Source organism: Anabrus simplex, chromosome 11 (genome assembly GCF_040414725.1).
Source record: "Anabrus simplex isolate iqAnaSimp1 chromosome 11, ASM4041472v1, whole genome shotgun sequence".
NCBI classification, from domain to species: Eukaryota; Metazoa; Arthropoda; class Insecta; order Orthoptera; family Tettigoniidae; genus Anabrus; species Anabrus simplex.
In genome coordinates, this window is record NC_090275.1 from 41,393,724 (window position 1) to 41,408,037 (window position 14,314).

Consider the following 14,314-nt stretch of genomic DNA (forward strand, 5'->3'; position numbering starts at 1 on the left):
GCATCCAGGCCATCTCATCTCTTGCAGTGCCACTATGTCAAGATTGTACCTATTCAGTTCTTCATCCAACACCTTAACCACTCCAGGAGTGTACAGTGATCTTATATTTCAAGTGCCACACTTCAGCCTATGAATGTTTCGTGACCTTCCCTCATTAACCATTGACTTTCCAGTAGTCATCATTGTCCCGTTTTGAATCCAAGGCTATATCTTGGCGGAGGACCAGACCCTAAAGATTAAGGTAGTGCTCAGCCATTATAATTGGCTTTCTAGACCAGAGCCTTTATCTCACCACCAGATAGTTCCACAAATATTCTCACATAAGCTAAGTGAACCTCAAACCAGTCCTTAGAACCACACAAAAATCCCTGACCCCATTGGGATTCAAACCTTGGGCTTCCAAGATACCTCAATGCTCTGTCAAATTCTCATCTCAAAATTGGGTTTCCAATCTCATTAACATTGTATAATAATTTTTTTTTATCACTAATATAATATAAAGCAAACACCTTTTATAATCTCAATAGGAAACAACACTATACCATAAGTAAAGTTCCTGCAGTCAAATACTTAGGAGAATAGATCTCAGCAAGCAAGAGCGAAACTTTGGCCATAGACACCAGGTACACCAAGTTAGAGAGGGCCTATCATTCCTGTAAAAGCATCTACACCTCCAAGTACCTCTCTAAGAACCTAAAGCTGAAGCACTACAACTCTGCAGTAAGACCCTCTGCACTCTATGCCTCCGAGTTCCTCTTGATAAATCGAAAGGGCCCACTCAGAAAACGAGAACTTCAAGAGAGGAAGATCTTGAGAAAGATACTAGGACCCATAAGAGAGGAGGAGACACCTACCGGTTCAGGCACTACAATGAGCTTTACAAATATTGTGTACGAGGAAAAGGCGACTGACCTAATGACGTACAACATCCAAAAATAATTCTCTGTTACTCATATATATAAATAAATCATAGCCATAACATACCATATATAACCAACAAATTCTTACCATAGTATCAAAGACAATCAACATTTGGCTTTTAGATTTTTAATTTCTTTTAATATATGACTTTCAAGTTTCAACTTGAAAAACAGTTGTTATATATGACCATCAAGTTTTATACTTGTAAAAAAAAGTGTTTGTTTATAACATGGATATCCGCTCTAAGCTACTTAGTACATCTTAATTATAGGGTCTATTATGATTATGTCTGCTATATATGTCGTCGTAAATTCCCTATTTGGCTGATGATGGCATTCATTATGCCGAAACCGGTCCCATGTAATAAATAATAATGTGGTGATTTAAAAACTCTCACATAATTTGTATTGAATAGGTGGATCCTTATACTTCAATTTATTGCTTTGTGACCTATGGGCACAAGACCTGCCTGAAACCCTGCAGGGTCACCAACAGAATCCTCACAATGACAAGTAGGGGAATGGCTTCCAAGACCACGTGGATCACCTCAGGAACTACACATCCCATTAGAGACCACAGAGTAGAGTTAGAAATGGCTGTGGAAATAAGGAGAAATTGAAGGAACTTACTAGGAAATTGAATCTAGCAAAGAAGGCAGCTAATGATAACATGATGGCAAGCATAATTGACAGTCATACAAATTTTAGTGAAAAATGGAAGGGTATGTATAGGTACTTTAAGGCAGAAACAGGTTCCAAGAAGGACATTCTCCAGGAATAATAAATGAACAAGGGGACTGTGTATGTGAGGATACACAAGTTGAAAACTAGAAAAGCAGCTGGAATTAATAAGATTACTGGGGATATACTAAGGACAATGGGTTGGGATATAGTACTATATATGAACTACTTATTTGATAATTGTTTGCATGAAGCAGCTCTACCAAATGAATGGAGAGTTGCTATAGTAGCCTCTGTGTATAAAGGAAAAGGTGATAAACATAAAGCTGAAAATTACAGGCCAGTAGTAAGTTTGACATGCATTGCATGTAAGCTTTGGGAAGGCATTCTTTCTGATTATATTAGACTTGTTTGCGAAATTAATAACTGGTTCGATGGAAGGCAGTTCAGTTTTAGGAAAGGTTATTCCAGTGAAGCTCAACTTGAAGGTTTCCAGCAAGATATAGCACATATCTTGGATTCAGGAGGTAAAATGGTCTGTATCGTGATTGACATGGGCGCGCGCAAGGGGGAGCAGGCCCCCCCCCTCGGAACTCTAAGGTTGATGTTCAATTATTTAATATCATACCAGATTATTTCATTAACTAAACTTACTGACAGTCATCTAGCATTTGTTATAACTGAAAATCTCTGTAAAAAATTTAATGTTGCTGATGTTACATTAGTTTTTATATTCAAGAAAATTGCTAATGTGAAAAGATCCTGCAGGCGCCCATGGCGATTGACCTGTCTAAAGCATGTGATAGGGTGGATCATGGGAGATTTCTGGCAAAAATGAGTGCAATTGGACTAGACAAAAGAGTGACTGAATGGGTCGCTTATATTTCTAGAAAACAGATCTCAGAAAATTAGAGTAGGCTAAGCTTTATCTGACTCTGCAATAATTAAGAGGGGAATTCCTCAAGGCAATATTATTGGACCTTTATGTTTTCTTATATATATAACTGATATGAGTAAAGAAGTGGAATCAGAGGTAAGGCTTTTTGCAGATGTTGTTCTGTATAGAGTAATAAGTTACAAGACTATGAGCAACTGCAACATGACCTCGATAATGTTATGAGATGGGCAGTTCATCAACTAAAAAGAAAACATTTTAAATTGTTTAAAGTAATTTTAGCACGTGTTGTATATGTTATGTCTCAATATCTTTTCTTTGTATAATAACTATTCCACAGTGTCAATACTTTTAAGACATCAGCAGTTTAATTTTTATAGGTAAAAATGTTCTCAAACCAAAGCTTGTTTTAAGATTAAATAAGGCTGATGATGCCCAATAAAGGAAGGGCCAAACATTAAATCTAGTAATTTCTATGTTTATTTAACCATTCAAGAGGACAAATTGGGGCAAATATTCATTTATAGGAAGGGGATTTAGGGATTGGAATAACTTACCAAGGGAGATGTTCAATATATTTCCAACTTCTTTGAAATCATTTAATAAAAGGCTAGGGAAACAAAAGATAGGGAATCTGCCCTAAATGCAGATCAGTATTGACTGACTGATTGATTGATCTCAGTACCGACAGGCCATGCTACAGGGAATCTTCGCACTGTCCCTCACAAGCAAAACAAGTACAGGCACCACCAGACCTAAGTGGACGGATGGAAGGAAGGAAGCAGGCACACAGCTAGAAAATGAAAGCATACTGGGACAAAAGAAAGCAGGCGACTATAGCTAAGAGTTAAGACGAGCTCCGTGGTCCCTAGCAGGCCAAAACGAACCGAAAAAATGTGTAGCTATTTCTAGCTGGGTGCAGCCCTTGTAAGGTAGATCCCTCGATGAAGATGGCGGCATCTGCCGTGTGTAGGAAACTGTGTGTCATTGTAGTGAAGGTTAGTGTTGTGTGTGGTATGAGAGTTGCAGGGATGTTGGGGACAGCACAAACACCCAGTCCAGGCTGATGACTTAGATGTTAGGCCCCTTTAAACATTAAGCATCATCATCATCATCATCATCATCAAACACCCAGTTCCCGAGCCAAGGGAAGTAACCATTTAAGGTTCCCGGCTGGGAATCGAACCCGGGGGCCCTCTGAATCGAAGAGCACTGTGCTGACCAATCAGCCAAGAAGCTGAACATCAGCATTCCATCAAGTCTATCAAGCTAGCTGTTGATGCTCTGCTGATGCTTAATGTTTCAAGGGGCCAAACATCCACATCATCAGCCCCAAGCTGGCTGTAATCAGCAAACTTAACATCCAATGGGTCATTTTTATAAACTGTACTCTTGTAGCTAGTGCAAGAAAATATCAGGAATCTCTGGAGTGAAAGATGATATCTCGTTTAACTTTTTTTTTTTGAAAATGTATAGCCATTTAGTTATTATAATTTTCTTGTAATTAACTTTTAACTTTCAAAAGTCTGATGAAATAGCTGTTTATCATCATGCATTGTTAATTGAAAAAGACTTCAGAAGTAAAAGAATGAATGAGAGCATGAACGATTTTTTAAAAATTTTAGTCTATCCTTTCTGTTAATAGAGAAGAGCCACACTGTTCTTTTCAGTGTAGCCTGTGACCTTGCCCAACACAGATGTGCTCAGAGAAAGGACCACAGCCAAGGCTACACTGCAAACAGCATCAACTCTAATTCAAAAAGCTTCCTGAACAACACACGAATAGTAGGCATATTCAAGATTAAAACACTGCTTTTAACCTGAACTGAAGAATGAATATATTGAATGAGCTGTTCTTCTTTGATAAGGAATATTTTTCTCTCAAACAGGTATTTCTGAAAATATTAAGAGGAGAGTGCTGGGACAAACACAAACATTCAGTAGAAGTCAGAAGAATTAATCGCACGCGATTAAAAGCCCTGACCCAGCTGGGAATCAAACCTGAGACCCTTGAACTGAAGGCCTTAACGCTGACAATTCAGCCAAAGAGTCTGACATTATTATTATTATTATTATTATTTTAGCTTTTACACCTTAATCCATTTCCTGGTTTTTTCTGCAGTAAGGAAAATTTCCAGCTGTGAAGTTACCAAGACAAAAAGCGTTCTACTAATTACACAAAACAAATGTGGTGACTCAGAAAGGTTTTCAGTGACAATGAGATAGGAAATGGCTATTTATGGAAAGGAAGCATCCTTGGCCTTAATTAAGACCGTACAGCTGCAACATTTGCACTGTGTGAAAATGGGAAAGCACGGAAAACCATCTTCAGGACTGCCAACAGTGGAGTTCAAACCCACCATTACCCGAATAAAAACTTACTGCTATAAGGTCCTCACCACACAGCCAACTCACTTGGTCACAATTTTATTTTAAGACATTACTTAAACAAGACATTGGATTAAAATACAAGGTAAGTATTATTTTATCTAGTTAGGCTATATATCATCTTCTAATATTATAAACAGCTACTTGTCATGCCAAATGCAACCAAGCAATTACAGAAAAATGCATGACCAAATACAGTACTAATACTGTTGGATTATCACTACCGGTATGCATTCTCTGTTAAACCTATATATTTTAAATTGTTAATTCAGCTATAGCATTCCACTACATACGATGCATCTAAAAAAGAAACTGTAAACAAAAAATTCTGAATATTAGAACCCTTCAGTTCTGAACTGATACTTGATACTTTATAATTTGTTACACCAGTACAACCAGTATCCACTTAAGAATTTCTAATATACAGTAATTATGCAGAAGGAGATTTCATGCATGATGTGTAGATGGATGAGATTTCAACATACTATATACAAGTACGCTAAAATTTTCATTAACCTAGATGGTTTTAAGAAACCTGGATGTTGTCAAACTAGAAAATATCAACAATTTTCAGTACAGCAATGAAAGACAAGTAGAAGAAAACTGAATCTGAATAAAGCACAGGTTTCAAGAAACATGCACCATTCTTATAGAGAGGTTAGACAATACTAGTTAAAATTTATCAGTGTCATATATATACTTTGGGTGTTATTGTAGGCAATGATTACAATTTGCAATATGCTGTACATTTGATTTGTACAACAGAACTACATAGTGTGCATACTATATTTGCTTAAACTGTTTCTAAAAAATTGGGTGTTTTTGGTGAAGAAAAATTACTTACATTAGGTTATAAATTACCGTATTCATTTTTATCTTACTGTTTCTTCCCCTTTTCCTTTATCTGGTTTTCTTCTAATTCTACTTCCCACATCAGGACCAGTCGATAAACTCAAACTGACCCTGACTCCTGAACTAATCAGGATGTGTGGATCAGAAACAGGTTCTGCTGAACTTTTATAACACCGGTGGAGCAAAGCAACCTCAAAGAAGGGACCATAATATTCCCTACAATGAGCACATATGGCCTGGCAGTGAGATGTTGCTCAATTCTTGGCAACATACCTATCCCGCAAGAGCTAAACTAACATGCAACAAATACACAGCCAGAGCGCCGATGTTTAGCTGATGTACGCTAGATTATATCAGGTGCTGAAAGGATGAACACTCGCACCGGCCTACCATTCACCGAGAAAAATTTGCTCTCGTTGGAGAATATTACATTCTACCAATCAAGTAGCACGTTGTACCCAGCAAAAACAAGGCGATACATCCTCTGATCATCAGTGAGCTTTTGTTTCTTAACTGCTTGCTAAGACTGTAACACTGCCTCATTCAGGTGCTCAAAGCCATCTTCGAACTGCTGTAAAACATTGTAGCTGCATGGCATTCACAAATGGGGTTGAAAGGGCCTCAGTGATGAAGAGATCAACCTGCTCCTGGTTCAAGAACTGCTGAAAAACCGGGTAATCACTTTGGCTTATGTCTGCCGGTTCTCGAAAATGTCTTATCCAACACGTTGCCAAACTCTGTTCCATAGCATCACCAGCCCTTTGCAGTAGATCCCCTTGTTCAGGCGAGATCAACTAACCACTCGTGGATCCAAAGTCCTTTGTGTGCCATAGTTGCCAGTAGAATGACCTACCTGTGTGTGTAATAAGTATGGTGTGGGCATCCTACAATCTGATTGGTTTGCCTGCTATTGTTGCTGCCAGCAGAGTGATGAACGGAAGAAAACCCATCAAGCAGATTTGAACCAGCCATCTTCCCAATGTGAATTTGAGGCCATACCCACTGGGCTACGGCGCTTCACAAACAAGCATACATACCACACCTATTAGCCTGCTTGTTAACTTCCAACTTACTCATATTTAAGGCCGTTTACAGGAAATTCCAGTAAGTGTGTAACATGTATAATACAGAAGAAGTGCCATCTGATTTTCAGCAGAATCTATTAAAACACTTTCCGCCTTGTCAATACTTCACAAGGCGGAAAGTGTTTTCATAGATTGAATATAAGTCAGTACGGACAAAATTGAACCATCATGGTTAAAATAATCTATTTTGGCAGAATGTTGTTTTACTTATTCCCAAGAAAGCTGATGCTGACAAGTGTGAAGACTACTCCATCTAGTATCTCATGCCTGCAAAATTTTAACATGTGTTATTTACCAAAGAATGGAAAGACAAGTTGAAACTGAGTTTCAGAAAAAATGCAAGAACATGTTAAATAATCCTTCTTAGAGGATCTTAGACACCCAGGACTTGTTCAATTAGTTTTTGAGTTCATAAATGTATTTATAAACAAGTACAGGAAAATGACGTGGTAGTACAAAGGAGTACAAGATGAAAATAAGCCGAAAACAAAAGTAATGGAGTGCAGTTGAGAAAAGTCAGATGATGCAGGAAATATTAGATTAGGAAATGAAGTCTTAAAGCAAATAGATCCATGTTGTTAACTGAGTAGTAAAATAACTAATGATGGCAGAAGTAAAGAAGACATAAAATGCAGACTAGCACAAGCAAGGAAGGTATTCCTTAAGAAAAGAAATTTGCTCACTTCGAACATTGATAAAGGAATTAGAAAGATGTTTTTGAAGACTTTTGTCTAGAGCGTGGCATTGTATGAATGATAACTAGCTTAGAAAGAAAGAGAATAGAAGCTTTTGAAATATGATGTTACAGAAGAATGCTGAAAGTGAGATGGATAGATTGAACAATGAATGAAGAGATACTGAATCAAATTGGTTAGAGATTGATTTGGCTAAATTTGATGAAAAGAAGAGATAGAACGATAAGACACACCTTAAGACACCAAGGACTTGTTCAGTTGGTTTTTGAGTTCATAAATGTATTTATAAACAAGTCCGGGAAAATGACATGGTAGTACAAAATGGCACATAATGAGGCAAGATCAAGGAGAGCTGGAACTATGCCAACTTCATGCAAGTCTTCATAACTAATGGTTCAAAGACATGACAAAGCTTCAGGACAATAAAGTCCTGTCTCTATAGAAAAATGATCCACATGACTACATGCAAGAGTATTGCTTTTGGCATGTTGCCCAATAAAATAAAAACATAACAGATAATTTCAACTCTTGTATTGCCAATCACTATCTTTACGTAACTACTACAGCTAAAAAATCTGCTCAGGCTTCTATCATATTCATCTAGGCCCTACAGGCCCTCATAACATCCTCAATGAGGGCAATCCTGGGTGTCTCAAGATTTGCCTTACAAAACGGTGTCTTGTTTTTAGTTGAATTTTACTGGTGCTGTCTTCTCACCAATTTAACTCTGCAATTCTTAATTTGTGTTCTGACCTTCTCAATTCTCCTTTATAATTCTTTCATAGCACCACATTTCAAAAGTTTCTATTGCCCTATTTGTACCAGTCTGAAGTGAGCAAATTTCTATAATAATAATAATAATAGGTATAATAATAATAATAATAATAATAATAATAATAATACAAAAACCCATGACACTACAGTCCTGCTGGGTCTTGGCATATTAAGCAACCACTGCTCAACCCAAAGGCCTGCAGATTAAGGTGATGTATGGTCAACGCAACAAATAGTCCTCGCTGTTATTTTTATTCTGGACTGGGCCTCTACCCTACCTTTAGATAGCTCCTCAATCGTTTTCATTTACTTAAGCTGAATGGACCTTGCATCTGCCCTCAGATCTGCGTAAGAATCTCTGACCTGGCTGGAAACCAACAATGGGACCTCTGGGTAACAGACAAGCTCCCTGTTCCCAGACTGTCTCAGCTTTCCCTGGTTTTCTCTTTATACAGCCCCACAGAAGATTCTTATAGCTTTCACTACCAGATGAAAAAGATACTATAAGTTAACACTAGCATAACAAAACTTTGACCACCAATTCTCACAATGCCTTTTCCTGGTCTTTCTCCTCTTGATATCACCATGATCTTGCTTTTCTTTGTGCTGATTTTGATACCATACTTCTCAATTTTCACATTCAGTACATCAAATTGTTCTTGTACTTTTTTGCTGTTAGTTCCCAAGACCACAATATTGTCTGGAAATAGTATTCATTTTATATACCTATTTCCATATGCTTCCTTTGTCTTCTTTACAATTTTGTACATAACCATTAGAAACAAAACAGGTGACAAGACACTCCCTGCCTTAGTCCAATTTCATTTCTAAACCATTCCATCCTTCCAACCGGGGTCTGTACGATGATACAGTTGTACATTGCTTGCACCATTTGTAGAGTTTGTGTATCCAGTCTGTTTTTGACCATGGGTTCTCAAACCACCTCCTGGGAACAATATTGTATGTCTTTATTAGATCTATGAACGTCATGACCAGATCCTTTCCATATTCCCAATACTTTTCCATTAATTGCATCATGATGAAAATATGGTCCACTACCAAACCACAGAAAACCATTCTCAGGACAGCCAGTGGTGGGGTTAGAACCCACATCTCCATGCAGAGCTTGACTCCATAACTGTAGCACATTAACGTGTGCACCAATCAACTTGATGCAATCAGGAACAATAATAAAGGATATTGAAAATCAGGGATAAGAACATAGAGAGACCTAGTGGAAATAAAAATGGACATAGGCTGGTATTTACAGGGTCAACAGACAATAATGAAATATATACTAATTGGTATAGGGGCTGGCAGAATTACTTGCACAAGGGTGCATTTCTGGTTGGTCTGGAGGGGAATATTTAAGGTTTGAAGTCAGAATGACACGATTTTAAGTAATATGATCACTGTACCTAAAATATGTAAATGAAATGGCGTATGGCTTTTAGTGCTGGGAGTGTCCAAGGTCATGTTTGGCTCGCAAGGTGCAGGTCTTTTGATTTAACGCCCATAGGCGACCTGAGCGTCATGATGAGGATGAAATGATGATGAAGACTTACACATACACCCAGCCCCCATACCAGCGAAATTAACCAATGATGGTTAAAATTCCCAACCCTGCCGGGAATCGAACCTGGGATCCCTGTGACCAAAGACCAGCATGCTAACCATTTAGCCATGGAGTTGGACCTAAAATATGTTTTTACTTCAATTAAATTTTTGTAATTTTAAACTTAGGGCCTACCTGTTTATTGAAGATTTTGTTCATCAGAAATAAAAACAAGTCTACAGAACGATTCTATAAAGTAACATGGGTTATTTTGTTTATATTATGGTTAATGATGGTTTTGATGTTAAAGAGGAGTAAACAATCATACTTCAGAATTTATGGGTTAGTATTTAATTTATTAATGTGCACAATTTGTGCAAAATAAAATTAGTATTTTATGCAGTATGGTTACAACACACGCCATAACTTGGAAATCAATAACAAGGGGTAATAGTCCTTTGTAGTCGGATGCTTGTTCAATGACATCAAATACTACGCAGCTGTATCTGAGGCCATCAAGATCAGCCAGACTTGGAATCAGCCTATGATGTGAGACAATAAGCTAAGTGGACTACGCATGCTCAGTGTTCACAGGAAGAGAGTGCTACAGAACAATGAATTCACTGACTCTGTGGCAAACAAATCTGGACAGCAAACAAGAAGGTTCCAGTTTTTGTTCCAGCATCAGTCTGTTCTTAAGCGAACGAGATATTCCGAAGTATTACTGCAGATTCATCATATTTTATGCACTGAAATTGTATTCTACTGAATTAATTACATTCGATATTACACAACCTATTTTTCTTATGGATTTTCCCACTTAACCTATCTCTTTTATGAGCCGGAGGGATGAAACTGCACCCCTCCCCTTGAGACACCCGTGCTGATTGAAGTATGAAATTTCTCTCTCTCTAACCAATGTCAACTCAACAGCACTCCTATCTTGTATCTATCAATGTAACATACTTCAGAGGTAGGCTAACTAAATTAACTCATCACCCTTTCAAATAAGTTTTAAAGATATATTCTGAATTTAACCATATCAATCTTTATAAAAAATGTTAATGATTTTTTTCGTCTGTATTTTATAGTAGCTTGCATTATTTACCTTAAGCTCAGTATATTTCAGCTTATGCACAAGCCAGCTCTAAATGTATAAACATTACTGTAAGTCTACAGAGCAGAACATGCCAATGACAGATCAGTGTAGAGGTTACGGATGACAGACAAAAGTAGCGGAATGGTAGTTACTTTTTCCTTCCTATAATATGGCATTTCACTCTATATTCAATATGTATCTCTTATATAGCAAAACTGTCGGTGAATATGGTAAAGATGACGAATAAATAATAGGTTACATAACAATACTTCTGAAAATAACTACATCTTGCAAAAAAAATGAAAGAAACCGGTATTATAATCGGTAAAATAAAGTAAGAAAATAAATCATAATTAAAACTCACAGGAATGTAAATCATTAATAAATACTAACACAAAATCACAACTCGCACAAAACATAGGAAAATAATTGAATGGAAACAGCAAAATGATGGTTCCTTGGTTCTTTCAAAACAGACACCAATGCTCCCTGTCGGTGAGCAGCGAAGATTTTGTGGTCACATCGTCAGCTGATTAGCTGCTATTTCCTGAAAAGTAATATAAATTCTGAAGTTTTGTTTTCTTACCCTTCTTTGCCGTATGGTTGGCATTGTATGTAAGCTCAATAAGAAACACTATCAGCGAGCGAAGGAGGGCGTGCCTTGTCTATGGTTAAGTGTCCATGGAATGACTGATGAGAATTTTGCTGACTTGCAAATTTATCTGCAGCTCTTATCTCATCACTCATTCCAAAGGGGGAGGTGACCTTGGAATGGAAGATAGTCTCTGTTCAGACAGTTATAATTTTACCTTTATAATAACCGTAACAATATTGTGACAAAAGGAAATAATATCTACACGATTAGGTTAGTGAAATATGCACTAATTTTATAAATTAAAGACGCAGCTGAGCTGTAACATTCTATCTTCTATGGAAAAAGCGATTAATCAGTCCTAAAGGACAGGCATCATCTATCTGCATAACTCCCCACCTGCAGATCTGAACCATTGTTGTGTTAATTTCGCACGTGGAGAGCAGTGATCTGATAATGAGAGCTTTGCATTGTCACGTTCGTCCTTCGAATCCTAGTCAATTCTTAGAAGATAACAGAAGTAGTGGTTGCGTAATGGTAATGCCCTGTGGCTGAAAAATGTTTAGGCCCTATGTAATTTTCCTGAATTACGTCCACTTTTAATACATTCCAAACGCCAAGACATTCAATAAGTACGAAATTGGTAAGGAGTTGTAACTGGAAAGTGATATTGTTCGAAATCTTGTTCCTGTGTTGTTTTTACCGGAATTTTTAACACGAACTCGTTGACCCCTTACTGATAATTTTAGCACCTCGGTTGAAGTATTATTTTCTTGGTAGCCTAAGTCCATTTTATTACAGTGTCATTGTTATTTGTGATGGTTATATAAGATTAGCTGTTGAACAGTATGTCCTAATGAGGTCTTTTTTAATTTTCACTTTTAATATTTTGATTTTGAGTGTGTGCAAAAGTTCATTATCCTTTTTAATATTATTAACTGTTGTATTAATTTTAGGTGTTGCTTGTTAAGATTCCAGAATCAAATACACAATGCCTGAGAGCAAATCACTTTTGAAGCAAGCTGCAATGCAGATTGGAGCAGGGGGTTCTGCAGGTAAGAAGTATAAAATAAGAATTTGTTTTGCATAAGACTTTAATATGGCTGTTGATGGCTAGGGTGCTTAATCAGTGGTTAAGAGCTTGCAGTGATGCATATTGGTGTATACAATAATCTGATTACGTGCATAACTAATTTATCAGTTTTTTAAAATACTAAATAGCCTACTATTTTTATCCTTGCCCAGCTCATGGCGGGATGGGATGTTTATGACACTTTACCATCTTCCTCTGTCCAACCATTATTGTTCCTCCTTAACTGTGTTCCAATCCAGGTTTTTTAAAATTATTCTATTCTTGATCATTTTCAATCACCGTAGTCTGGGTTTCCCTCATGCCCTCCTTCGCTCTATTTGGGTCTCCCATAGGTCTGCCTTGATATCCTTCTTCCTTCCTCTTAACGTGTCCAGACAATCTTAAGTTTATTTTCCTACATTCTGTCAAGGCTTTTCCACTCTGATTTCCTTTCTGAGATCCTCATTTCGTACTGTGTCCTTTCTTGCCTTTCTTACCACAATTCATTTCACTGGCCTGTATTTTATTCTCTCGTTTTTATCAATATCATTAGGCCAAAACTAGTACCATGATTAAAATAAATTGATGTACTAATTTTATATTGTATTGATTAGGTGGATTACCTCATTCATATACAATAACTAAACTGAACCTTATGCTGATAAGGCTCTCAGCAGACTGCAAAGGAGGCAAACTTGTGGCACTGAGCAGCGCATTACGGCAAACTGCTTGGCGGGAGACAGGCTCGCAGCACAGGCGACTGAGCGAGCCACAATCCCCTGACTAGATAAATTAATGTCCCTATAGGTATTATTAACTCCTTTGTTCCAGTCATTTGATACCAATTTTTCTTTCCATATACATCTAAATAGACTATACAGCTATTGTAGAACAGCAGGTCCTGGTGCTTTTATCATTTCCACTCACACTTCATCCATTCCTGCTGCTTTTTCCGCTTCTATTGTGATTTCACTCTTGTATTGTCTCCTCACATTCTACCCCATCCTCTCATCTGTAACCCTTCTCACATTCGGGAGCTCATCAAAAGTAATCCTTCCATCTTTTTCTTATCTTCTCTCTCCCTTTTTTCCCCCCCCCTTTTACCTGCTTTCTGTAGACTTTTTCCTTCCTTTTTTATAAGTCCATTTAGCATATCTGTTGGTGTTTCACGTTGATAAGTCTCCTCCAAGCTTGAATGCAATTTGTAACCCCATAACCGTAGCTCTCATTGTGCAACTACATTTGAACCAGCTGCTTTGGTGAGAGGGATGAGAGGATGCCACTTGCATTAAAATGGCAAAAGCTACGAGAACAGTTCAAATAGAAATGATAAATTAGTTACAAGATTGCGAGCAACTGCAAAAAGACCTCGACAATGTTGTGAGATGGACAGCAGGCAATGGTATGATGATAATTGGGGTTAAAAGTCAGGCTGTGAGTTTTACTAATAGGAAGAGTCCTCTCAGTTTTAATTACAGCATTGATGGGGGTTAAAGTTCCTTATGGGAATCACGGCAAGTACCTAGCTGTTAATGTAAGGAAAGATCTTCATTTGGGTAATCACATAAATGGGATTGTAAATAAAGGGTACAGATCTCTGCACATGGTTATGAGGGTATTTAGGGGTTGTAGTAAGGATGTAAAGGAGAGGGCATACAGGTCTCTGGTAAATCCCCAACTAGAGTATGGTTTCAGTGTATGAGACC

At 37.5% G+C, this 14,314-nt stretch overlaps 2 protein-coding genes across 6 annotated transcripts in view; one reads left to right on the plus strand and one right to left on the minus strand.

The window, feature by feature from the left end:
• Positions 1-11,694, minus strand: part of NTPase (ectonucleoside triphosphate diphosphohydrolase NTPase) — an 89,372-nt gene extending 77,678 nt beyond the window's left edge. The window contains exon 1 of one of the 2 annotated variants that reach the window (XM_067155696.2): positions 11,531-11,694. In XM_067155696.2, the coding sequence (XP_067011797.2) occupies positions 11,531-11,554 (24 nt within the window). In that variant the 5' untranslated portion in view covers positions 11,555-11,694. Of the gene's footprint in view, positions 1-11,308; positions 11,446-11,530 lie in introns of those variants that run through there. The other variant, XM_067155697.2, reaches the window with a different exon arrangement.
• Positions 11,687-14,314, plus strand: part of LOC136883427 (mitochondrial 2-oxodicarboxylate carrier) — a 50,122-nt gene continuing 47,494 nt past the window's right edge. Inside the window, exons 1-2 of one of the 4 annotated variants that reach the window (XM_067155699.2) lie at positions 11,687-11,809; positions 12,493-12,591. In XM_067155699.2, coding sequence (XP_067011800.1) covers positions 12,528-12,591 — 64 coding nt within the window. In that variant the 5' untranslated portion in view covers positions 11,687-11,809; positions 12,493-12,527. Of the gene's footprint in view, positions 11,810-11,881; positions 12,180-12,492; positions 12,592-14,314 lie in introns of those variants that run through there. The other 3 variants (XM_067155701.2, XM_067155702.2, XM_067155700.2) reach the window with 3 other exon arrangements.